The sequence below is a fragment of the Parus major genome, chromosome Z, assembly GCF_001522545.3.
Source record: "Parus major isolate Abel chromosome Z, Parus_major1.1, whole genome shotgun sequence".
Lineage (NCBI taxonomy): Eukaryota > Metazoa > Chordata > Aves > Passeriformes > Paridae > Parus > Parus major.
Window position 1 is genome coordinate 16656943 of NC_031799.1, and position 26065 is coordinate 16683007.

General features: G+C 38.2%; 1 protein-coding gene across 8 annotated transcripts in view; it reads right to left on the reverse strand.

Annotated features, from left to right (window-relative positions):
* SLC38A9 (solute carrier family 38 member 9) overlaps positions 1 to 26065 on the reverse strand; it is a 45617-nt gene extending 19552 nt beyond the window's left edge. The window contains exons 1-11 of one of the 8 annotated variants that reach the window (XM_015614933.1): positions 25986 to 26065; positions 24413 to 24577; positions 20126 to 20274; positions 12092 to 12224; positions 11370 to 11491; positions 11162 to 11225; positions 10961 to 11054; positions 9817 to 9987; positions 7279 to 7338; positions 4958 to 5155; positions 2074 to 2181 (exon numbers count right to left, since the gene is read on the reverse strand). In XM_015614933.1, coding sequence (XP_015470419.1) covers positions 2074 to 2181; positions 4958 to 5155; positions 7279 to 7338; positions 9817 to 9987; positions 10961 to 11054; positions 11162 to 11225; positions 11370 to 11491; positions 12092 to 12224; positions 20126 to 20229 — 1054 coding nt within the window. In that variant the 5' untranslated portion in view covers positions 20230 to 20274; positions 24413 to 24577; positions 25986 to 26065. Of the gene's footprint in view, positions 1 to 2073; positions 2182 to 4957; positions 5156 to 7278; positions 7339 to 9816; positions 9988 to 10960; positions 11055 to 11161; positions 11226 to 11369; positions 11492 to 12091; positions 12225 to 20125; positions 20275 to 20787; positions 21618 to 24412; positions 24578 to 25909; positions 25932 to 25970 lie in introns of those variants that run through there. The other 7 variants (XM_033520462.1, XM_015614928.2, XM_015614929.1 and 4 more) reach the window with 7 other exon arrangements.

The window sequence follows — 26065 nt, forward strand, 5'->3', positions numbered from 1 at the left end:
TAAATGAAGAAAAAAAAAAGTGTTTTTAAATTACTTCTTTGAGACAAGTGATGCCAAAATGCAGATGACATACAGTGCTCTCAAGGGTACTGGCAAACTCATGAACTTCCACCTTGAAATGGGGCAATCTATCTCATCTTTGACCACAGCCAGTGCAGATATTTAATCAGGAAGTACGAAGTGCATGAAGGCAGTAGTTACTATAGAATACACTTTCCTGCAAGGATTCTCTGATAGACCCCAACCATCAGTGATTACGAGGTTAATTTAAGATTGACACATAAAAGGTTTTCTGCTCCTCAACAGTTTAACTGGAAACAATTTGTAAAATTGGAATTAACAGCAGTGAGGCTGTATACCTATGGATTCCTGAAGAGGGAGATGGAGGGAAGGAATCATTTACCCTGTGAGCACTTTTAGTTATTAATAAGTCACTTATGCTACCAGAAGAAAAATTACATCTGTAGATATTTAAGAGGTTCTGCTTAGAAGCCAAGGCATAAAGAAAGGCAGACCAATTTCTTATCCTGCTTCACAGCATGTATGCAAAAAATTTCCTTCTTGTCGCCATGGGAATAGCATCGTTCTGCTTCCTTTAATACTCAAAAGATGTTCACAGGATGGTGGTTCTGGAAGTACTGCAAATGGTCTAGGAATTCACCAATAAGTAAATGATTATAACACCATCTTAGCTGTCGTTATCTAAGAATGTGCTAACAGCAATTAGAGACAGACAGCTCAGCTTCTGAGAAACATCCAGGAGTATAGCACAACACTCTTCAGAAATTCACAAACCCCTACAGAACAAACCCCAGAGAGCTCTATACAAACATATTTAAAGCAGACTTCTGTAAAGTGCTATGAAATAAGTAAAGTAAATACACCCAAGGCAACTAATAGAGGGCTTATCCAAACTGAAAGAATAAGCTTTCCCTACAGCTTGTTTCACTGCACCTTCAATACCTCATCAGCATGATGCACTGTTGACAGAACTGAGAGTGCAAGCTAGGCTCAACTTCTGGGCTCATTTTCAATCCACTACTTCAATCTCATTAATAAAAAGCAAACTGATAGGGTTGAGAATCTCTCAGTAGCTGTACTTGCATGCATTAGCTACATGCTTTTTTAGCCTCCTCCAGTACTAGGAGTATTTGCCAAATAATCAAACTACTGGGTGCTCTACTTCTCAATGGCCTGTGCCATGTGTGTCACTGTAATTCATTTTTCTAATTTGTTTCTAAGAACAGAAGAAGTGATACTATTCTAACATACAGAACACAGTTCCCGGAGCTAACTGGTCATAAGATTTTGCATACTGTAAAGGATGGGGGAGAACTATCTAGGAGCTAACTCTGGCTCTCTTATTCCAGGTTTCCTAAAAAAGAAACTGGTCTCTTTAGGTTAGCTGTTCAAGCAATACCAAATGCCACTTTTTATGACCATATGATCTCATAGAGTAATTTGTAACAGTAATTTGTAAAGAGCAAATAGCCATCAAACAACATTCAAGAAAATAAAAACACAGTGATGAGTACTGATGGGATAAAAACTGCTAATGGGTGTTTGAAAGAGAAGAGTTACTAAGATTATGGTTTAAATCTTGAGATAGACCTGGAATTACAGGAAAACTGTACTTGCAAATTATGGTGGAAGAGCTATTTCATGCAAGCAAGACAGTGTGTGGGGAACTTAAAGCACCTTTAACAGTCAGTCTGTCTACAGTCTGTCATTTTTGTTTACTACTGAAGCAGACATGATCTGAAACTGGTGCAATCAGAACTTAATATAGGTGAAACAGGACTATGGCAAACTCTCTGTCACAAGATATATGTTGAAGATTCCTCTGATAGGCACTTCTCTTCCCCACCATTGATACTTTCTTTTAACTAAGGAACATCATTCGGAAAGGGGTTCCTTGCCACTTTGTCCAGCGATATCTTTCCTCTACTTGCAACATCAGACAGTATTTCCTCACTTTATTTATGTTTTGGATGTGTTAAAAGGTGAATGAGAAAAAAAAAATCTCTAAACTCACCAAATATATACTACATTACTGCATTTTAACTATCTTACCTGGTACAAAAAATTCATTCTCTGTAAACCAGTTGAATTCTAAGTGTATTCCCAGATGAGCAGCCTTTATTGTAACCAGAAAAACTAAGTAGACAACTGAAACCGTACCTAGAAAAAAAACAAGAGCCAAACAAATACCATGATATAGTAGAAAGTATTTATGCAGGGTTTCATTTCTGTTCCATTCTGCTAGCTACTAGCTCCAAACAGTTATGGTTGGTATTCATTCCTAACAGAAGACTAGGTCTGAACTTTTTCTTTACTTCTCTTACAGGTCAGAGAGAAAAAATAATGCACATGCACACAATGTAAACTTTCAGCACTTCTAATATTTTCCAGGTGTTGGTGACAGCAGAGGAAGTACCCGGTAACCCCTGTTCCTGGGCAGGTGGGAAGGTCTTTAGGCACTAAAAGACCAGCTCCAGCTTCCACTGCCAGGATTTTCATCTAAGCTGACACAACGTTGATCACAGTATTCCACCACTGCAATGTTCATCTAGTCACTGACTTATTGAACCAAACAGCTCAATGGAAAGTGAAATTACTGCACTTGTGAACTTTACACTGGGAGCTAGAAGTTGATAATGACATCTTCAATGCTACTGATTAAAACATTGTGTTAATTGTAACTCTGGATAACCTTCATTATAATAGTTGTTCTGTGTATTCCATTTCATTGGTTCAGAGGCATCCAGCAGTACTCTGCACAGCTAAAGGACAACAAATGAGATCTAAGATGGGTATAATCCCTTGCTGTGTATACCTGTGGGACGGAGAGTGCAGAGTCTTGTGTCAGACCATTTGAAAGAGACCAAAGAAGAATAGTAACTACCTAAAAATTGAAGGAAACTGAACAATAATTAAGGCCACTGCAATGACCCTCATGGCCAATAATGCTGCTAGTGAGCAGAGAACAGGCTGTAATTAAGCAAAGACAGACCCCCAGCATTTCAACAGTATAGAATACAGATTCAAAAAAGACATTACTTCATTCTAGCAATATCTTCAAGGTTAAAAAATAAACTGAAGAAATTATCATTTGATTACACAGAGCACAGCCAAGGAATTAGGAAAATAAAAGGTTCTGTACATGAAGATCAACTAAAATGTTCTGCAGTTTCCTAATGATTTCTGTTCCCATGGGTATCAAGGGAAGTAAAACTCTACTGAGATAAATTACAGGATCACAAAATTGCCTTCCATTTTTTCATGTCCTATAAATTTCAAGTTTTACAAAAATTAAGGCAATTTTAAACAGCTTCTGACTTACATAAATATCTACTGAAGCAATGAGTAACTAATACTCCGGTTTTTAAATCTCTAATGTTGTATCTACCTACATAAAACCCACACCTTTTGCACAGAAGCAGTTATCAAGTACCCAAGTTCCTGTGTGGTATTTTCATTTAATGGTTTCAGCAAGAGCAGATCCAAGCTCTGATAAAGTGTCACTATAGAAAAGATTAAGAAACTAGACCTTCAAATCCCTGTCCTCTACCTCCTTCACAATGCATATCCAAATTTTTAATCTTCTGACCCCCATCTAGTTTCTCCTCCTCTCCATTGTAGGCTTCAATGCTATCCCCCAGACCTCTTCTACCCCCGAACTGTGACCAGCTGCACCCATCAGGAACAGGCTTTACTCAGTTTACCAGCCCCACCCACCTTGGCCTTCTACCTGGAGACATGGAAGCAGGAAGTCACAACTGTTTCCTCTGCAGCACAGAAGAGCCTACAATATCAGATATTGCGACAAAGAACAGCAGCAGCTCATAGTGACTAACTGATGTTGTGATTAATTATCACCTGATTGGCAGAAAATTACTTCAGATCAGAAGAAGCTGCTGGTTTGAAATGTTTACCAGAGGAGGGAGAGTATGCCTGACTATACCAAGGTAGTATGTATCAAATGCTGCACAGTAGTATGCATAGAACCATTTGGAAAAATCTGTTGTACATGTAATGGAATTTGTTTCACAGGAGTATCAAGCAAGAAAAAAGAAGGAAAATTAACTCCCTGTTACCCATATGATTCAATCTAAGCAGCACACAAAGCCTGTGGTGTTAATAAACTAACTGACAGCACACTTTGAGGCACAATATGGGCTGCCAGCAGAATACTGGAACAGTGGCTGGAAAGCTGCCTAATGGAAAAGGACCTGGTGTTGGTAGACAGCAGCTGAACATGGGCCGATAATGTGCTGACAGGTGGTGAAAAAAGCCAGTGGCATCCTGGCCTGGATCACCAATAATGTGGCCAGCAGGAGCAGGGCAGGGATTGTTCCCCTATACCTTGCACCAATGAGACTGCCCCTGTGACATGAATACTGCCAGTTTTGGGCCCCTCAAGTCAAGAAGGACATTGAGATGCTGGAAGTGTCTAGGAACAGGAAATTAAGCTAATGAAGGGTCTGGAGCACAAGTGCTGTGAGGAGCAGCTGAGGGAGCTGGGGGTGTTTAGCCTGGAGAAAAGGATGCTCAGGAGAGACCTTATCACTCTCCACAACTGCCTGAAAGTAGCCAGGTGAGGCTTGGTCTCTTCTCTCAGGCAACCTGTGACAGGATGAGAGGACACGGCACCAAACTGTGCCAGGGAATGTTTAGATTTGAAAAATGTTCTTTTCAGACAGGGTTTTCAAGCATTGGAACAGGCTGTCCAGAGAAATGATCAAGTCACCATCCCTAGATGTATTTTAAAATGGTGCACTTACAGACATGGTTTAGAGGTGGACTTGACAGTGTGGGGTTAATGGTTGGATTCAATAACCTTACAGACTTTTCCAACCTGAAAGATTTTATGATTCTACTCAATGAAGTAGCTTTCACTGTCTTCTGTACACTTCAGTCACAATGAACCAATGCTTTAATAGTATTTGTTACTTACCTAGAACATTAAACTTCGCAAAGAAGGATGGAGACTTCAGATTTAACAGGGGTAGAAGAACAGCAATCAGGTAAAATGGTACTGTTTGTGATTTGTCCCACCATTCCTCAAAGAGTTCAAAACCTGTTCTGTTGCCAGAAGAGAACATCACACTCCTGTTCTGTGGTGGGTGATCACTAGCAGCACTTGGACAAATGACTGGAAGAAAGGAAAAGAAAAATATCCTCAGATTAAAAGAGTTTTACTTGCACAGAATATTCACAGCCAAGATCCCATGATTGCTGGTGTGTTTTACCTACTGAGGATCATTCAAGTACAATGTTCAGTATCAGTTCCTAACTTCTATTTGTTTTTTTTTAATCAGGAATTCATTGCTAAGATTCCACTGCTAGGCAGCTTGCACTCTAATCTGACAGTGCTACAGCTCTTCCAGCTGAGCACACCAAAGATGATAATCTATCTGAAGCCCAAGTTGTCACACAGGATCATCCTTCAAGGTCACATACCTGTAATGAGATCTGTTCAGTGCCTACATGCCCCTGCTGGAATCAAGTCATAGCAATGCTCCCCTGCATCTGGCTGCATATTTAGCATTCTAATCTGTCCCTGCACACTTCAGTAAGATCGTATCAACCAACATCCAAGTGCACCTCTGTACAGATGAGCCTGAATTCCTGTAAATTGCTCGACAAACAAAGGATTACAAGAAAGCTACTCTAACAACTGGCAGGTTGAAAACTCATACGCTGAACAAAGACATTCTTGTTATCTTTGTGCCATGACAGGGGCAAGTACATCACTGCCAGAGACACAACACGAGATAACAAATTTAAGATGTGTTCCAGTAACCCTGCTAAGGAGGAATGTCATACTCCTCTTACATGGAGGTTGGTAAGTGGCAGCACCTGAAAAAGTGACTGCAATAAAATCAACCAAAAAGACCCTGTGAGGAACAAATGTCTATGAAGCTCTGTGTTGAAATATAAAACTTATTGTTTTCATAATGTCTTATATAAAATCTTGGCATCCCACAATACTCGATAGCCACTATCCTACATTATCTGCATTCCTGTTCAGTCAAAAACGCAAAGGCATAAAAAGCATTCTGACAAATTTCTTGCTTAAAAGAGGATTGTTTCACAGAACTTGAAAAATGTTTTTTTCTTTACTGATCTCCTGGGTAGCCCTGAATGTCCTGTCAAGAGTTACTTGAACATCTGGCAGCCCTTAATCTTGTGTAGCAACTGCTTTAAATCTTCTAGTTGGTGGACGATAGTGTGGAATATTGTCCACTTTGCCTCCAAGTTATACCCCCTGCTGCAGAAGCATGGGAGAGAACAGCAGAAGCAGGAAAGAGCACAAATTGGTGCCTAGCTGGTGAAGACTGTTAGAGGAGCAGGATTCAACACTAGCTCAAATGCAAATCAACTGGTTTTTAGAATTATTTCTCAACTCCTTTGCCTGACTCCAACATCTGCTCTCCAGAAACACAGATGCAGCTAGTGTTACACACAGCTGCTCAGCTGGCAGTGGTATGTTTCCCCATTTCTCATGTATTTGTGATAGAGAAAGCTTTCTGCTTCCTAAGAAAGCTGTATGGATTCAGTCACTATTATAGAGGCAGAAAAGATCTGGGGGTTGACAATGTCTGCCTTATTTTACTCCCGTCTTCATTCTACATTATTCTGCCTACTTAAGAACTTGGAACAGATCTATGTTCATACTTGACTGTAGTTTCTTCCTTTAGTTGTGTGAATGTCAGACTCTCCAAAAAGCACAAGCAGAGGCTCAAGTAGCCTGTCACTTGATTCTTTTTTGTACTCAGCATCAAAAAAGCTGTTACATAATTTTATTTTTTTTAAAATAATCTTGCTGCAGAACTTGTGAGTAGTAAAGCTGCCCTAGTCAAGATTTTAAACAGTAAACAGAACTAAGGCGCCTCAAATTTAGGGTGTGAAAGTTAAAATTCCTTAAGGCAATTCCTCATTGTGCAGCAACTGTTAAAAAGTCAACAGTCAGGCTTTTAAGGAGGATGTATCTGGGCATACAGAAATTTGTAACTGGCTTTTTAATATTTATTCTTATCTCCACTTTTTAAACTTATTTTTTACTTCCCCAGTTATTCAGATCTCCAAGTGTGTGGTTATTTGTGGAAGCACAATTCCCAGCTAGAAAATCACAGTTTTTTAAGAAACACATAGTTAGTTACAACTCATGACATATACTTTATAACTGGAATGTGGTTAGGCATTGGAACATGATGATTTGCCTTTAAACCCCCACCCCAAAACTGGAAACACAATACTATAAGTGCTTCTTACCTTTGTTACTGCCATTGGTGCCAGGAACAATGTCTGTTACATTAATGTCATGAACAAAGTCTGCAAAGAAGAAAATCTCACCATCAATGTCTCACACCTACTATTAGGCCTTCATCTGTTGACTTAACTAAAATTAAGTCGGAAAATATTTTGGAAAATTACATCAGAGGCACAGCACAGCAGCTCACACTCCCCCAAGTGAAAATTTTCAAACTATTGTAGAAGTGTTTTAAAGTAGCTCTACACTGTATTACTTTCTTCTCAGGAGCCCTGTCATTGTATAAATTTCCTAAGACCTCCCACCCCAAGAATTGCTGCTCCACAAGCACACCTCCACTTCTCCCAGCTACTCAGCTGGTAGTGTTAGACAGTAGGCCAGTGAGGAGATGCATCCTAAATCCAGCCTCTTTTGGGACAGAACAAAGCAAACACACTCCTAGTCCAGACACTATTATTTAGAAAAATCTTCCCTTACTCATTTTCTAATATTTTCTTTTTCAGAAGAGGCTGCCTTTTTTCCATGTTTCCATGGGCAAAAGGAAAATTTCTGGAAAAAGGATTAAGCCTCACTGTTGTACAGGCATCTCTAATAGTGTTTTATTTCCAGTACAGTCCTGTGCTACTTTACTGCTGTATCACACCAGTTATTTCCAAGTTTCTGCAACCTCACCTTTATAAGGGTATTGGATAGAAATTTCATTGTATTTCTGCATTATTTGTATATATAGACACAGAAAATTTCCATTAGCTTGAAACTGAATAAGTGTGTCACTGGTTAAATTTTGTTTCTGTTGCATGTGGGTGTGTTATGCACAGCAAATCGAATGGGGCAGTTTACTTCAGATTTTTTTAAAAGCAATTAAAAGCAGCTTGTTTCTCATAAAGAAAGCAAAAAGTCTTGTGGGAAGAAAACTGTTTCTTCTTTCTTTATTTTGATTTATGGCACCCTGAATCACAAACAAGTTTCTCATACTTACTTCTACTAGTTCAGAGTATACAACAATCAGAAGATTTAACTAAAATCACTATTTTGTGCTCCTAATTAAAAACGTACCTACTGAGAAGCCATCAAAATTAATAGCTCTTACAGAATTAAAGCACTTTCAGATTTTCTACAGATATTAACTTCTGTTTCTTCTGTCTTAAAAAGCAGTTTAGGACTAGCAATTGCATATGTGGATTTTGTTTTTCCCGTAAAACAAAAACAGAACAAGACCATGCAACACCATGTTAAAGAAAAGGCATGATACTGCATTCAGCTAACAATTCTTGCATTCCTTGTGTACTACAGATTTCTAGACAATCCTCCTGCAGGAAATCAGTTTTTCCCCACCTAAATTTTATGTGCAGATGTTTTAAGAAGCCATCAGAATGTATTAGAATTAAACAGAGTAGCCTGCTTAGAATACTTAGAAACAAATAGCTGGAAGATGCCATTGTGTCAAACCTACATCCTAGTACACATTTTATTACTTAGTAATTAAGTATGAACGTTAGGACATGAAGCCAGTGATAGTTATCTCAGACGAAACAATTTAAATAAGAACTCCAAACAAGTATAGGTAAGGGATAAAATAACATGTCCCACAGAAAAGCAGGACTCTTTTCCTAGAAAATAAGATATTTTCACCATTTTGAATTTTGCATATTAGAATTAGCATAATTTCATTTAGAATAATTTAAGATTAAAGTGTTAATCTTATTAAAAAAAACCCAAAGTGTAAACTGAAATAGCTGTAATGACATATAAATTAGGTGAGCTATAAAATTCATCAGTCATTAACCAATATAGTAAAGTATGTCCTATAGGGATGGTAGGAATTCCAATTAATCACTGTTCAATAGGCTTAAGTATCTGTGCTGTTATTTGCCTCAGAGATAACCTTCAAAACAGAGTATTTTAAATCTCAGTCAAACTACTCAACAGTATAAGTCAGATTTTCCAAGCTCTCAATTCCATCATCCATTCCCACAACTCTACATTGATTACTCACACAAATGCTTGTGTCCCTGTGCATGTCCCAGGGTATAAAAACCCAATGTGTTTTCTTTTGTAGCAATGCCACACTAAGAATCATTTTTACTGTGATACAGTTCATTGCTTCCTCATGGGCACTTACAAAACTATACAGCAATATTTTAAGTGTGTTTGTTGAAAACTATAATGAAACTGGTTTTTTTTTTTCTTTATCCCAAATAATTTCAACAGTCTAGCCTGTTATATAGCTGTTCAAATAGATACACTCATGTAAACAAAGGGGGGAGCAAAAATAGAGTGGAAACAAGCAGCCAGGTTTAGGTTGTTTAAAGTATACCAAGAAAACTACACTTTGAGAAATTGAAATTGAAAAACTGGCTTTGAAAACACACAGGCCTTTGCCCATAGCACCACGCATAGTTACTTATTCTCAATTGATTTTTTATGCAATGTTGCAGGAAAATCAAGATGATATAAAATGGACAATCCTTTTTCAGTATAAGGCAGTCTTGATCTTCATAAAGGATTGCTGTAAAACTTAACCAAAAATGTATACTTACTGTATATAAATTTCCCTGTGTTGAACAGAAAGTTGGACATAAGTACCCAATAAACAACCATGGCTCCAACAAGTGATACCATAGAAAATAAGAGGCTTGACCATTGACCAAAGGATCCAAAGTAATACTTGCAAACATCTGGGAATTCCCAGTTTGAGGTATCGGTTAAAGCTGAAAAACACACAAAACCCAAAAATATATCTAAACAAAATGTTACATTAGAGTCAGTAGAATTATTCATTACAAAATGTGGAGGTTTTTTTAGAATATTCTGACACACATTCACCACACTTTCAAGGACTAAGAAAATTGCCAGTAATTTTAAAAGATAGCACTCATTAAGTGTTTGACTGAAGAAGCCTAAAGTAGACACTTTTATTGTGGCCATACTATTACTTTTGAGTGCTTTCACAAACTCTGAAATAAGACAGGGTAAAAATGCTACCATGCATTTGCAGCTAAAGGCCTTTTGCAAGAGTTATGGCAAAGTAGGCCAGACCATGAACCATTCCTCATGAATGAAATTCATTCCTCATGAAATGAGCTCAGTCACAAACTGCCAAAGTCTTAATGGCCTTTATTTGAGCAAGTGAGAGGTTAGTTTATGCACAAAAGCACCAACCAAAGAAAAGCCTCAAGATGAGTTTTGAACAATAAAAGTACATTCTAATTAGAGCTGCTGTCAGTGACTGCTTCAGCCTCTGACTGCACCTAGAGTGCCTTCAACAAAGAATACACACAAATATTAGAGTAATATGCGCATACAAAACAAGGGGCTACAGCTACAACCCACACTGTTCCACTGTGCAGGTTGATCAGACATGAAGAGAACTGGACAGTGCTTATGGAGAAAAGATGTCTGTAGCTCCCCAAGTCCCCAAGAACTTAGCAAGTGAACATCTGAAACCCTATTTGCTAAGAGTTTGTGTTTGGCTACAATCCTTAGGCTGCAAGCAACTGAAGGAATATCTAATAAGGTAACATACAGAACTCAGACACAGACTACAAAAACAGAGATATTCAAAGAACAGCTTTTATTACATTTCAGGTCTAACATATAGTAAAGACACATACAAACAGAATCTAATACATATTGGTATTTCACATTTAAAGTATTTGCATGAGGAAGCTTTGTATTTCTTACGTATCACTTGCCGTGATTTCACGACTCTGTAACAGCAATAAAGAGTCAAAATGCCCATCAGTAAGATGAGAATAATTCCAGAAGTGAAGCCTGCCTGTTAAGAGGGAGAAACACAGTTCATTTATGAATATACTACAAAAAAAGAAGAGTAAGCCATGTTGCCAGAAACATTTTCCTATACATCCTTTTTTCATAGTTTACCTGTTTTATTCCCCACGGGATACTTAATATGGATGTACCCATCATGGTATTCCATATCATAAATCTAGGAAGAAAAAATTCAGTGAATATTTTAAAAACCACTCTTACTTCATACTGTCTCCTTAGTTAACAACAGTTATCTTGTTAATATAGAACATTCAGTAATAATGCATTTTGTGGCTATTATATGGCAAGGTGCTTAACATACATTGTCACTAGACTGGAGTTTTTACCATAGCCATCTGTGCAACTCTCAACTTTAAAAGCAGTTCCTAATGGACTGTACACGTAGATTTCATCGGGAGCTGGGAGTACATGATCAGGAGCAATCTAACAAATGGACAAAAAACAAGACTTATTAGTAACATCAATATAACTAATTTTTCCAAATACAGCAAGTCAACTATTCTAAGTCACAAAACGCTCCCAGGAAATTACATTTAAAAAAAAAAAAAAAAAAAAAGCAAGAAAGTGTTCTACTATGCTAATTCTCTTCCTGGGAGGGAAAACCCAAAAACAGTTGAGAGAATATTTAGCTAGATAGCTACAAAAATGCATTTTTCTTCTGCAAAATGTGTATAAACACACTATGAACAGATCATGCTAGCTCAACAGTTTAATTACCTCAGCTGACCATTGATTTCAATTTATAGGTGGGAGAAATCTGGGCAGCCAGATATAAAAATTGATATATAAAATTATAAAATTTATGCTGTTTGCATATTTTATTTTAATGGAGAAGGCACTGCACAAGTAAATAACAACTTCTGATAAAACAAGCTGTATTATCACACTCTGCTATTAGATATTTCATTCACAGCAAGCTGCAAAACAAGTCTCCCCCAACCTTTATTTCTGCTCCTTATACAAATCCAGGCTGTGTAAGACCCAGCATGCCACACAGCTAATGAGGCCCTGTCTTTGCCTTACCAATGCCCTGTCTGTAGGGGATGTGAGCCTGCTATAGTAATGAATCCGCTTATTCATTGCTGAAGCTTCATCAGTGACTCTTTGCATGTCATCGTTCACACTGACTATGTTTGTGGGCTCCACGTGAAATGGTCTAAAGGAGAGGAAATAAAGGGAAAAAAATGAAAGCCCTTAAGACAATGGATCACAGGATCTAATCTATAACTCAGAGAGCAGCTCAGCCAGTACTCTGGATGGTTTTGTCATTCATTGACACAAGGCAAATGCAAAAATATCAATCCATGACATGGAGGGAAGCTGCCATCTGTGAAAAAACTGTGAGTTTATATCCATATTAAAACGGCCTCCGGCCCAGATTCTGTGGAGTGACTTAACATCAGAACTAATATCCAGCTGTTAGTTTTCAACAATGAATCACACACAAAAATACATATTAATAAGCTTGGGCAAGCTTATTAGTGTTTATAACTGGTTGTTGCCAGAACTAGTGATGAGGAACAGAGGTAGAAAGAGAAAGCAGGAAAATGAAGAAGCAGAACACAGAGAAAGAGGAATGAGTGAGGACCACTTATGAAAAGATTAGGAACTACCAATCTAGCTGAAAACACTATATGGAAGTGTGTTTACTGGGGAAGGAACCAAGACCAAGGAAGTCCATGTGCTCCTACTATTTTTAAATCGAGGCAACGGGAAATGGACTATGTCTCCCTTTTCTCCACTCCACCTGAGTTAGACTGTAGGCACAGTCACAGCTGCCAAAGGAGGAAGAGGGAACACCACCTGCCTCTTATCTTCTCTGCATACACAGGGGTACAGAGCAAGCACAGTGAAAGCTGCTTCTAAAGTTACAACACAATACAAATACAATACAAAACCTTCAGGCAAGGAGCACTACCAGACAAAGTCCAAAACATGATGTTGCTGAGATTTTTTTTCCTCACTCAAGTAAAATTTACTTCCATATAGGCATATTATGCTCTTCCTTAAAAACAACATTGAGTCCTAGCACTGAGAAGCTAATTTCTCAAATGAGACAGAGGATGCTGGTGTCCTCTAAGCCTTAATACACCGGTGTTTGTTTTTCCTTTCAGCAGTGCTTTTAATTTTTAAAACTACCACAACAGCTTTCTGATCTTCCTTTTCCAGGCCGATGTTTAAATCACTCATAAACCCACAGAGGCAGAGATCACAACAAGTTTCCAACTACTAAGAACAGAAACAAGGTCAGCAACAAAGCCATGCCATTTATTCTGTAATATGACCAAAATTTATTTGAATTTACTATTCTTCAATACTGATTTTTGTTTCAGACTACAAAGGAGCTTAGACAACGCCTCCAACTCCAGCTCTCAATAACATCCATAAAAAAGCTCCCATTCCTTTTCTCAATTAATCATTTACGCATCTATACTATGACACAACCTGTTATCTGTAAGGAAGATAAGGAATACTGCTCTGAAGTTCTTTGCTCTATCTTTGGAAGAGAGGAAGATAGGTTCCCATTCCTGTGTGCTTAAGGGGAGACAGTAGGTGGGAATATCTATGAAAGCAAGAAAACCTGACTCACAAAGGGAGAAAATAGAGAACAAACTTCCATCTCCACAAATTCATTCATTCTTTTATCTTAATTAACTCTTACATATTCCTTCATCATGGGGAAAAAAAAGGCTTAGTAGTTGTTTCCTACTTACTGAAATGAAAATGACACTTAAAAATTTTTAAAACATTCTCAATTGACTCTTCTTCCTGTGATTATGACATGATGGGGGAAATACGTGTTTTATAATATGTGTGCACTTTTGTGGTGTTATTACAAACTATTAAGATATCTCAGTGTAACATAAATTTTAAGCAATAGCTTTACTACTCAAAACACAGGCACATGGGGCTAACTAACTCCACATGCAGGTAATGTAAAAAAATACTCATGGACTGTCATGAGTCCAAAGGACTTAATTTGATTTTACTTAAAATTTATAAGGTTGAGCAAATCATTGGACACAACTAAAAAATACTTCATTAGAGGACCTGTAAAATAAAGCCTGTAGTCATGAAAACAAGAAAAGTAACTTGTTTAAATGCTGCCCCACCTCCAGTCAGCTCTCTGCTGTTTTCTTTTTGGATTGCTGACATGCACTATATTTAGAAAACTTAAAAGTATGTGTTTTGCTAATTATACAGCAGCTGCATTATGTGAAGACCTTCCTCTCTTTCCTCACCTCCATTTAATATTATTAGTACATCCCCATAAACTTCCACTGTACCTGTGGAAAGGTTACAGTGAGATAAATTCCACATTTTGCTTCAAAGTGAGTAGATCTGTGACAAAGATTTCTTTCAAAATGGTGTTCAACACCTGCTAGCATGGATGTCAAAGAAAATTCTTCCAAAGTGTAAGACAGTCAAAGACTACCTTTTAAAGCAATGCAGGTGAAAGCCAAGGATGATTTTTAAAATTAAAGTAAAAGAAAACTGCATACAACATCCTATTTTGTAGAGAAAGCAGTGTTGTCAATGACCAAACAAATAAAAAGAAAATAAATTTTGTGTAACAAAAACCTATCTGTAGGTAAGAAATTGTTCAAAGAAAGATATTTCATTTTCTTCAGTATCATGAACAGAGTCTGGATTAAACAAGCAACTTATGATCTAGAGAAAAAAAAAGAGTATGATCCAGAATCTAATCTATGGATGAGGAAAAGAAAATAAAATTAAACAATCCCTAAGAATTTGTATATTGTAGGTAACAAACCTATTGTTTCTGCTTCCTGACTAGAGGAGTGTGTATGTTTATTGCTGCCATTACTTGAGCTACTTCCCCCCTTGATCCCTGCTACTGTGCATTTGTTGACAATGAAAATTATGTAAAGCAGAAGTTAATTTTATTTCTTCCAGGGTACCACTGCACCACCAGCCCAGCTGAGCAAGTGACTGCTAAAACATACTGACCACCCATCAATTTTATGTTATTTGCAGATCTCTTTGAAAAGATCAGTCTGACTTGGAAGCTGTGTGAGCAGGCTGGGAGGCCTGCTACCTACCCTGATCTCCACTAGGAGAGGGCAGCATTCTGTTTAGGATCAAGGTCAAACTATTGCTCCCAGCAATACCCAGATCAAAGACTGGTTTAGGCCATACTCAAATGGGAGATTGAGAAACTCTCAGGGACTCAAGGAAATTCTCAAAAACTGAGATTTTCAAAGCCCAAAGCAAGTAGAATATAATCTGGGATATATTTTGAAAAACTCTATTTAGGGACCTTATGTCTAGCAGGCAATCACTCTGTACATGCAAGTATTAGCAGCTACAACACATTCCTATTAAAAAATCTGATTTATACAGGCAATCATATCATATCTCTCACATGGCAAAGTGATTATGAAAAGCATGTTGGACAATGTGAACTGGGGGAAGGCGAGAGATTACATGACTGTGATTATGATGTGGAACAATGCTGACAATTTCTATGCACTGAGATAAACTATAACGTCCTTTGAATTTCATCCATACTGAATGACACAATTACTATTTCAGCAGCTAGCCTGAAAAACAATGCTCTTTTACCAGGGTAAACACACCAGTAAAACAGCTGTTTTCCACAGGACCATGAGAATGGACAACTTGAAGGATGTCCACATCTTCCACACATTACACCCAGCAGGCGTATTTCAGAAACCATTCCCAGAAAACCTGCAGCTACAGTCATCTTTTCTTGCTCACACAAAGGGACAGTTAATAACAATTCTCTGGAGCTGGTCCAGGACAAGAAAGAAGAGTGCTTCTGTCCAAGCTTCCTCACATTTTTAACTTCAGTAGTAATTTTGCAAACAAAGAAAATGAAAAGACTGGCTCATGATTAACATTGTTGCCTTATGATAAGCAAAGTTTAAGTGCTGGTTTTGGAGGGCTAGAGGGAACACCTTACAAAGAACACTGGTCAAATATGTAAAATTTTGCCTAAGGGTGCTACATTCATCTTACGGATACTCTCAGCAATGTACTACATCTCATAGGGCAATGGAGTAAGACTAATACGTATCTCAAGAACTTTCAGACTAAGTAATACTGCTTTTCAAGTACCTTTGCTGAAGTATTTTTAAACATCAAACAACCGGTTCTTGAGATCTGATCAAAAACGTGGCAAGTTTTGAGCTATTACAGTATAATAGAGTTTTTTTGTACCACTATGTCTTTTAGCTTTTTATGACAGTATTCATGACCTTAGACAAGCTTTTCATTTTTAGACAAATATGAAAAAAATTTTCTTTACAGGATGCTTTACAATTTCTTTCCTCCAAACAGACCACAAGGAGCCACTTTAGCTTACTGCACAGATTTATTTGATACCCCACATCAATAATTTACTTTTTAGGGATGCAACAGGATCATTACAGAGAAATAAAGCTAGGAAACTCCTACAGCTTTATTGTCTTACTGAGTTACCAAATTATTATAGGAATGCTGTAAATGGCACAAGACAAACTAAGGAGTAAAACTGATTCACTGTATTGGAAATTAAGGAGAAGAATAAGAACAGGTGGCTATTTCATAATTGGCAATCACCTATCTGGATAGGAACACAAGGCACTGGAACAGGCTCTCCAGGGAACTGGCCATGGTACCAAACCTGGCAGAGTTCAAAAAGTATTCGGACAACAGTCTCAGCTACATGATCTGATCATTGGGGTTGTCCTGTGAAAGGTCAGGAGTTGGACATGAAGAACCTTGAGAGCCTCTTCCAACTCAGGATCCTCTATGATTTCAATATCAGTGTGCTTCTCTCAAGGAAATCTATATCAAAGAATTGCACAAGTGTCTTGGGTTTTCCTTTCTAAGCTGTCTGAATTTACTGAAGCATTAAACAGTGTGCTTACAGTTATTTTGTAAGGTATTCCTTCTCTTGGAAATACACTTTACCTAATTTTTTCTGCACTGATATCACCACTATAGTAATTACAGCATGATCAATGTTCTTAAAATGTTGGATGCAGAACTAAAATAACCTTTTGAAGCATAAAGTCATTGCTTGCACATTTTAACAAATTAGGAATCACAAGCTTTACCACACTACACTTCAATTACTTTTCCTTTTCCCTGTCAAACACAAAACCTATTTTACTTGTCACTTACCAAGAAATATGCAGGTTTTTAATTAAGGTCACAATTCTTTTGTTCAATTAAAAAGAAGCAAGATTAAGAATTCACAAAAATTTGGTAACAGAGAAAAACAGAGAAAGCAAGCAATGGTGTAAAATGATCACCGTTGTATGGAGTAGTAAAAACAATGAATGTGGAAAGGGTAGATTTGCACAGGTTGCTGATCATTGCCTACCTTTCCCTAAGTTAAAAGAACTTTGAAAATAAAGGGAATCAACCACTTTTGCATGAGAAAGGCTTCTCTGACTGCCATCTACAGACACTGTTTAATTTATAGCTGTTTAATTTCAATTACTAATGCCTCCTACATTTTGGGAACCTGTGGGACTTCAAAAAGAACAGGAAAAAAAAGCAGGAGGCATTGTCAAGCTTTTTAATATGCAAAAGAATCAGCACAAAACATCGACTGCTTCTTTGAAGGTTCAAGTATTCCTGACCAACAACTGCAGTACCTGTTGACAGTGAACAGATTTAAAGAGCAGTTTGAAGAAAATAAGACACCTCCTCTTTTCCATACAATAATCCCCAGTAAGCCACTGCAGCAATGATATTCTAGTTCTTAAAGGGAGCTACAAAATGGAAAATACACAGTGAATACAGTGAAGAGAGAAGCACAATAACATCCTCTTTAAAAGGATTAAAAGTGGCTTTATATTTCCCCCAAATTAGCAAAACAATACTAGACAAAGTAATTTACAACTCTCAAAAAACAATTAGCTTATTGTTCTTATGTAAACACTGAAAAGCATTCCTTTCAAAAATCCCAAATCCTCCAAGCTGTTAAGAAAACCAAATAACTATGCAAATGCCTCAAATCTCAGACAAGCTAAACAAAAGTACAGAACAGCACTAAGACAGACAAACAGTAATTACTACAAATCACACACAACACTTGAAGAGCTATCTCAAGCAAAGCCAAGTTATCATGCACTCACTTGGGGTCCAGTTCCTGAATACCAAAATAAAAAACAGGAACAAAGTAAAAGCAAAAACACACTGCATTGTACCACTGCATTTTCACTTTTTGATATTTTTATGCATAATAATCCTCCTTCTCAGGAGACACTATTCCCGAAAAGTTTAATGAAGAAGCCCTTCAAACTGTCCACTGGTCTGACCATGACTGACGCAGACCCCAATGGCCTCTTCTTCCTTATTTCTTCTTTTGAAGTGTGGGGGCTGCCTGTTCTAGTACAGAAGTGGAGTTCAAACTTTTTTGACCCCCTCTATTATTTCCAGGCCTTTCTAATAGCCCAGGCCTCATGCACTTCATCCTTGTGCCTCTGTGTACCTGGAAGGCAAAAAGGCTAGGTTGTGGAAAATTAAAGAATGAACTCAAGAGAGGAGCAATAAGGGCATTTAGGCAGATCTGCAGAACTGGAGGCTGTGAATGTGGGCACACAATCCAAGTACACACTTCTGCTTTTAGGAAAGGAACCAAATACCAAAGGCTATGACCTTTCATGAAGCTGAGTCTCCAGACTTGAGAAATCATCGGGGAAAAAAACCCAACCACACAGTACGGAAACAATACCTAACCTCAGTAAAAAAGTGAGTCTTAGCATTTAGGTGTTTCAAAAAGCCTCTCTTATTGCTACTGCATTACCACAACACCTGAAACCCACTGCTTCTCAAACAGAACACATACTTCCTCCAAAACAAGCTGCTCCCGAAAGTCATACAAACAGATTAGCAGTTTTGTTATTACAGGAAGGGATCAGACACTCCAAAAGAGAAAGATTGTATTTACATTCATTCACAGTTACCTTTTCCACCTGAAAGTACCATTTCCTAGGCTTTGCAAACACAACTCTGTATGCTTCTACACTGGTACTCCCTTTGTTCCCCTTATTGACTCAGACGCTTATCCTCCTTCTTTGATTGCAGAGAAGAGCATGTAAGTAGGCTCTCATAGCTTTCCAAAGCTGATAGCACCAAAGCACTATCCTCAAGAACTCTTTTTTTTTGCTGAAGCGACCTCTGACAACAGGATTTTGTATGCAACAGTGCCATCTTCTGTTCCTTCAGGAAAACTGCTTTACTGAAATATGATGGATGTGAAGAGAAAAAAATGACCCATAAAATCGGTCCAAGAGGTGCTATGGCGCTATTCCTTCATCTAAAAATGCAAAGCTGATGCCCTCAACTAGTATTAGAAGGGCAAGTCCCACCCTGATCTCAGTTTTGGTTCAACGACCAGCCCACAAAAATCTTAATTGCAGTACAGGACGTCTCCCATTCCAAACCCCTTTGTGGAGATGTTAAACTCTTAAGCAAACATGTAAAATAACGACTTAGCTAGAGGCATTATTTTTGATGGCAAAGTAACAAGGCTGGACTGTTAATTTTTCACATTTTCTCACTCTCAGAAAGCACTACATAGTTTTTTCTTAAAAGGCAGTAAAGGTCACTCAGCTCACTTAGTACTAGCAAACGTGTTTTCCCAGCATCACCTGCAGAATGCATACAGCACCATCCACACATACTGATAGCCATTTATCAACAACATCAGACAAACTTTCTTGCACAGTCTCAACATTTCAGTTAGTTGTTCTAAATAAAAAAAATCACACTGCTATAAACACACATGATGTTTCATGTTTGAAGAGCACTTTAAAAGCCTCATGGTGAGCTCTTAATGGAGAACTCTCTCTCTGAATTAATGTCAATAGAAAAATCTTATAAACAAAACACAGTAAGAATCTGTTCACCTGGTGCTTGGAAATAAAATACTATCATATAATGACAAAGTAGGAACTTTCTTCTAGAGAGATCCTGGCTTCCAAATTTTAATCTGTCTTTGTAGGAGTCTGCTGTCAAAAGTAAAGATTAAACAACTCTTTGCCTCACACTAATTCTGTTCATCTTTTCTCATACCTTTTGCACTTATAGTCTTCTGGATTAAACTGTATATTCATGATTCCATAATTGCTTTCATCACTTCCCACAGGAACCAAGATAGGTTTGGTATCCTCTTCCATATTTGCTGATTATGTCTCCTTTTAGATTCTGTCAGTTACTCTAGCCTGGAAAAAGGAAAAAAATAAATGAGTCCACTGCATTTAAGCAAAACCATGTCTCTGCTATAAATTTAACACTGGTAGAGTCCCACAGTTTCAGATGTTCCTGGGGTGAAAATCACCAGTAAATAACTTCAGTGTGCCACTTGAGAACTCTCATTCCATAATGCAAACATCATGAGGCATGCATGGTGGGGAGAGTATTTTTTCTGAAACACACTATTCAGCCCTTAATCTCTTTTAGCACCAGAACAAGGCAGTAAGAATTAAATAAAAATTTCTACAAGAGCTGTATTTCTAATGTATAATGCTACTGCTGAGAACAATCTATCAGTTACAAGAGCCTACTGTTTCACTGAATTATACTTCAAACTTTGCAGCAGACACATACGCAGTTTATTTCAGTTCCAGTATATTTCCCATAATAAGGATTAGATTATTGCGGTCTGCTGTGTCCAGGTCTTTTGAATAAAAGGTAATAAATGGTTTAATAATGCATTAATAATAACTATTACATACATTTAGACCATTTCTGGCGGAAGAGTTGGGAGCAGATTGCTTTTAAACTAATGGATTTCTACTCAGATTGAATTATAGGCCTCTCATGGGACTTTCCATGGTCTTGTGTGCAGCTGAACAAACATAATGGCTTAACAGCTCTCATCCCTGCTATCTCCTGAAGAATTCCTCAGGCAGGACTCCTTCAAACAAAAATGTCAGAAGCCAGGACACTTTCAAACAACTGTGGTAGAAGAATCTGTTCTTTAAACATTTCAGAATGTTTTAAAATGTTAGACAGGCTGATGGAAAGAGAGATGACAACCACAGTTGGCACAAGACAAAGACGGGTAGTACTGGATGTTTGAAGCCTGGAATGGCAATGGAAGAAGATAAGATAGAAAGAATAAGCTGTGTATCAGCCTTCTGCATCCTCACAGAAATACACCATAGAGGCCCAATCTCAGAAATCATAGCAAACCAAGTTAAGCACTGAAACAGTTCTATCCCCTCCTAGGTGCATATTGTCAGTCCTCTTCCATTAGTTTATCCTGCTAATACCTCTGGCAAAAAACAAAACAAAAACAAAGAATCTGAAGGAGAGGATTAAAAATTGAAGTTATTGGGTTTTCAACCATGTCTACCCTCCCAGGCTGAAAAAAACCTTTTGAAGGGGGCATGGGAAAACACTGATGGACAATGTGGCAGGAACTGCAGAAGCACTAAGACTGGCTCAACCTGCCAAGGAAGTGCTTTTTAGAAGACAGACTCAGGTATTGGCTCTCTGCTCTCAAGGGGAGGGGATCACTAAAGGACACAGTTTAGGAAAACTGTACTGAAAGTTTTTACTTCCTTTCATGTCACACATTGTTCCTCTCCAAACTCTGTTTACAGATCCCCTTTTGCACATTTCTTTTCTACTGTGTCCTCTTATTTTTCTACAGCTCCAGACCTTCTGCTTTCTCCCTACTGATGCCCTTCCAGTTAAAATTTACAGTGGTGCACATCAGCTTCCTGCAACAGCTAAATGCTTCTGAAACAAAAACATGGGCCCTAGAGATTTCACACACTGCTAGTGTGTTTTCACATCCACCTAGTCCTCTGCCATTCCCATTAAAATATGCCATTACCTTCTTTTAGTCTCTTCTATTCTTTCTCAGCTGAATATCATATATTCATTTTAGGAATAGACACAGCTAGGCGTCAAACATGTGTTCTGCATTTGCATCTCTCTTAAGAATTTAAATCACACTTCAGATCTAGCCATAAAAACGAAGATGAAGATTTTAATTCCTAATGCCTGAACTGAAAACTGAAATAAATTCAAATCCCGAACAGTCAGCAGTTTTAGCCAGAATTTTTCCATAGTATCACAATACCGACATCCCTTCCTTCCACAGGCCACAGCTTGTGAGACAGATTAAGCAGACATCAAATGCACATCCCTGCCTATTAATATTTGTGCTTTACGAGTCAACTTGATAAATACTAACAGTGATCACCAGTTTGATTTTTTCTGCACTACTGCTGTAGTATTTTATAGTATTCCATGAAGAAAAATAATCTTCCCAAAATATATCACACACTAAGTTTGGCTTGACAGCGTGATTTGAAGTTTGTGGAGCTGGTGCTCACTGACTCTTTAGGGTCACTTAGAGGCTGGGTCTGCAAAGACAGGTTATTCTTTAAGTACTTATTGTTGATGACAATTAAGTTTATAACCAGCAAGCTTATGACCAACAAACTGGCTACTCTACAAATAAATACAGCTATGACACATGTAAAGGCTGAACCTGGAGCCAGTACAGATTAAAGGACAACTGTATGCAGAAAAGCAAAATTAAGAATTAACCAAGTTAATCTCTCTTTTATCTACCATCTATGCCTTTTGACTGGATTGCATTCACAATAAACATTTTTAATACACAGAGTGGAGCGAGTTATGCCACGTGAACTTATTGCCTATTTCCATTACAACACTCTCTTCCCAACTCTAACCTTCATAGTGTATTTGTTAGCTACAGATTCTTCTTATACTGAATATCTAGTCTACGTTCATCTGACTCAGAAGGTTTCTTTCAAAAACCTGTGATGGGACATGGAATATTGTCTATTTATAATCAGGAATGGGATGCCAAATACAAAGAATTCACATCATAAACCAAAGTTGTTTGACAAACTTCATTCTGCTTGTACATTTAATGATACACCATGGTTACAGCTTCCATGAGACTACTCTTGCATACAGACAACTACTGTGATTTTTTGGGAATAAAAGTATGGCTGTTTAGAAATGAATAAGGCTGATGCACAGATAACTACTCATTTGTTATCAAACTGAATTTTCCTGCAAGTGGAAAAGAGTTCCTTTTAGCTGCAGTGTAGCTGGAGTTAGAGATACAAATTCATGGTACTATGTCTTTAACACTTAAACAGTGCTTTTGTACATTTTGTACATTGTCAGTCCTTCCTCCACCTGTTTGTCACGGCACAGCTATTTGTCTTCTTTCTTGTCCTCCTAGGGAGCAGGACTGGGGAAGAGATCTAAAATAGATCTAGGAAACAGCAGAAGTCTGAAGGGGCAGATAATTGCTTTGGTGCTGGTTTGGGTTGTACAGCCAGCAGTTTCACTGTTCAGTTGAAATGACACTGCTATGGTCTGCAGAGGAAAGCAAGCAACACTAGAGCCACAGCCTGAGGGACCACCTACTTCTCAGACTATGTTACCTCTTTTCTTCCCCTGCTGCTTAAAGTCGGCTTCATGCAACACCAGAAAATACAAAAGAGCATTTGTGCTGTGCACCAGTGGATGATGTTAAATATTTTGAAAAGCAATCAAAATTTGTGGATTCTTTCCCTGTGTTTTAATCCCTATCCTTAGAATAAGGACAATGCCAGTTGTTGCCTTGGACTCATGGACATGCTGAGAAATTAACTTTTACACAAAACTGAAGTGATTTGTAGTAAGCACTGCAAAAAACATCCAAGAGGAACAGTAATGATTTGTTGAGCAGCAGTTAAGCACAATTTAACACCGTAACTCTGCTGCTCTAACAAAACATTCCATGTGTTTCAAGCCAGACAGTGAGAACTGTCTTGTTTGATAAAAAAACAGGAAATATTTGTAATTTGTATCATAATTTATAGGTACGAAGATGACTAAGATTATCTAAGTAATTTTCATTTTCATTGAACTTTACTAAGTTTAATGCTCAAACCTTTAAAGAATTCAATTTTCAACCTCAGTCCTTTTAAAAATGTTTGTCTGTTTATCCTTGCACAGATACTAGGATTGCTTTGTAGTGTATGTGGTAGTGAACAGAAATTTTCTCAACATATTGCACCCAATATTCCCCTCTAAAAGTCCTTTTGGTCTGTCTGGATCTTCTGTCATTTGCCTGTCACCATTCTGTTGTTCTTTTTCCCCTTGCAGGGTCCTGCTTTCTGCCCTCCTCTACTACAAGCTTCATATCTCTCTTAACTTCTACTAATACAGGTGTGATGAAGCTTAATGACCTGCTACTCTATTTGTAATTCTCCCACAAAAACATAAGCACTACATCAGAAGGGCAGCAAAAGGAAACAAGTGGATCAGAATTTAATAATCCAAGTTTTCTGTTGCTGGTCATAAACTGTGAAGCAATATCTAAGTCTGTGCAAGTTATTTTTACCCAGTCTCATTCTGGGCTACACTCCACATGACTTTCAGATGGTCATCTTAACAGGACTGGACCTTCATTAATCTTCACTGGCTCAGGTCTATGAGCTCCTGCTTTCACTGTCCTCAGGTTGTCTCACCTGGTTTTAAGGTCTAAAAAATATGAAGGAGTAAAGACAAGTTAGATTTAGATACGTCATTGTAGCCTATGATCTAATAAGGTTGGCACTGGATAGCAAAACCCTGTTAGTTGACTTCCACTGTGAATTTAACAATGGCAGTTTATGGCTGAGTTACACGTGTGTGACAAAGCTTTAAGAGCCACCCACATTGACAGATCATTCAGAGTTACAGCCGAGGCCATGGAAGAGAGCTAGCAAACAGGTTTAACCAACTGCAAGAACAAAACTGTGTTCTGTGAGTCAATCATCCCAACCACCCCATAAGCATGGGCTGTGCTTAGCTGGTATTTATCAGAGCACCTCCCATAGTGGGCAGGAGGAGAAAGGCTGAGAGGATCACTACCAGTGCAGCCTTCACCATGCCATCATGGTGCTGTACAAACAGCAGCTGGAGCACTGACAGCTATTTATACTTCATTTCTTATTTAAAGTCACTACTTCTAAAAACCACCTCACACTCATGGTTTAAATACCAGAATCTGCTAATCGAAGTATTTAGTTCAAACAAGGAACTTGTTTCTTTTGGGTTTTTTTTTTTGTTTTTAAAAGTTCCACTTGGAGTAATCCAGTCTTCTCTTAAATTCTGGGCAGGATGAACACAGTTCAAGGCGTAACACTCAAGTAAGCTGCAGGGCGTGCACATATGAGGAATAAGTACAGTCTACACTGAAAGATGAGAACTTCAACACAGGACAGCAAAGTTCCTCAGCTCTGGAGTGAATCCTCCATCAGAAGGACGCTACACTGGTCATGAAATCAGCAGCATACATTAAGAGGTCCTTCAAACAGGGACAGCATGCCACCACTTGGGGCACCTTATAGACACCATAGCTTGTCCATACTCTCCTACAACTGTATTAGTTAAAGGCAAATAAAACTGTAGAAGCAACATAAGTTAGCAACTTTTTGAGGTAAACAAGACCTTCTAATGTACAAGCTGAACCTCTGCTGAGCTTTCATGTAGCTCTGACTGAATGAACAGGTACATGGTCAATGTCAAATGATAAATCTAAGTAAAATTAAAAAGAAATGGCATGTTCAACTAGATTTGTCTTCAACTGATAAAGCTTTTATAATTTATATATTTGTAGGCACTGTAGATAAATACTTACAGAAACGAAACACTATCACCTTTTTGGTTTTTTTTAACTTAATTTTAACTTAAATTTAACTTAATTTCTTAATTTTTTTAACTTGATTTTTGTTTTTAACTTAAGGGGTCCTCCCCTCAGGCCCGTGAAAACAGATGTAAACATTCCCTGCTTCACGGACCGCCCGAAACGGTTCCACGCTGTTCCTGTACCTCCGCCCCCGCTCTGACGATCTGCCCGTGCCCCCACGAACACGGCGTGGCCGGTCCGTACCCTGCTGGTACTGACCTCCTGGTCAGTGCCTCGGCGCCTCCCCGGCCCCTCCGCCCCGCAGGTCGCGCCCCCGAGCGGGGCGGGCGGCGGAGGGC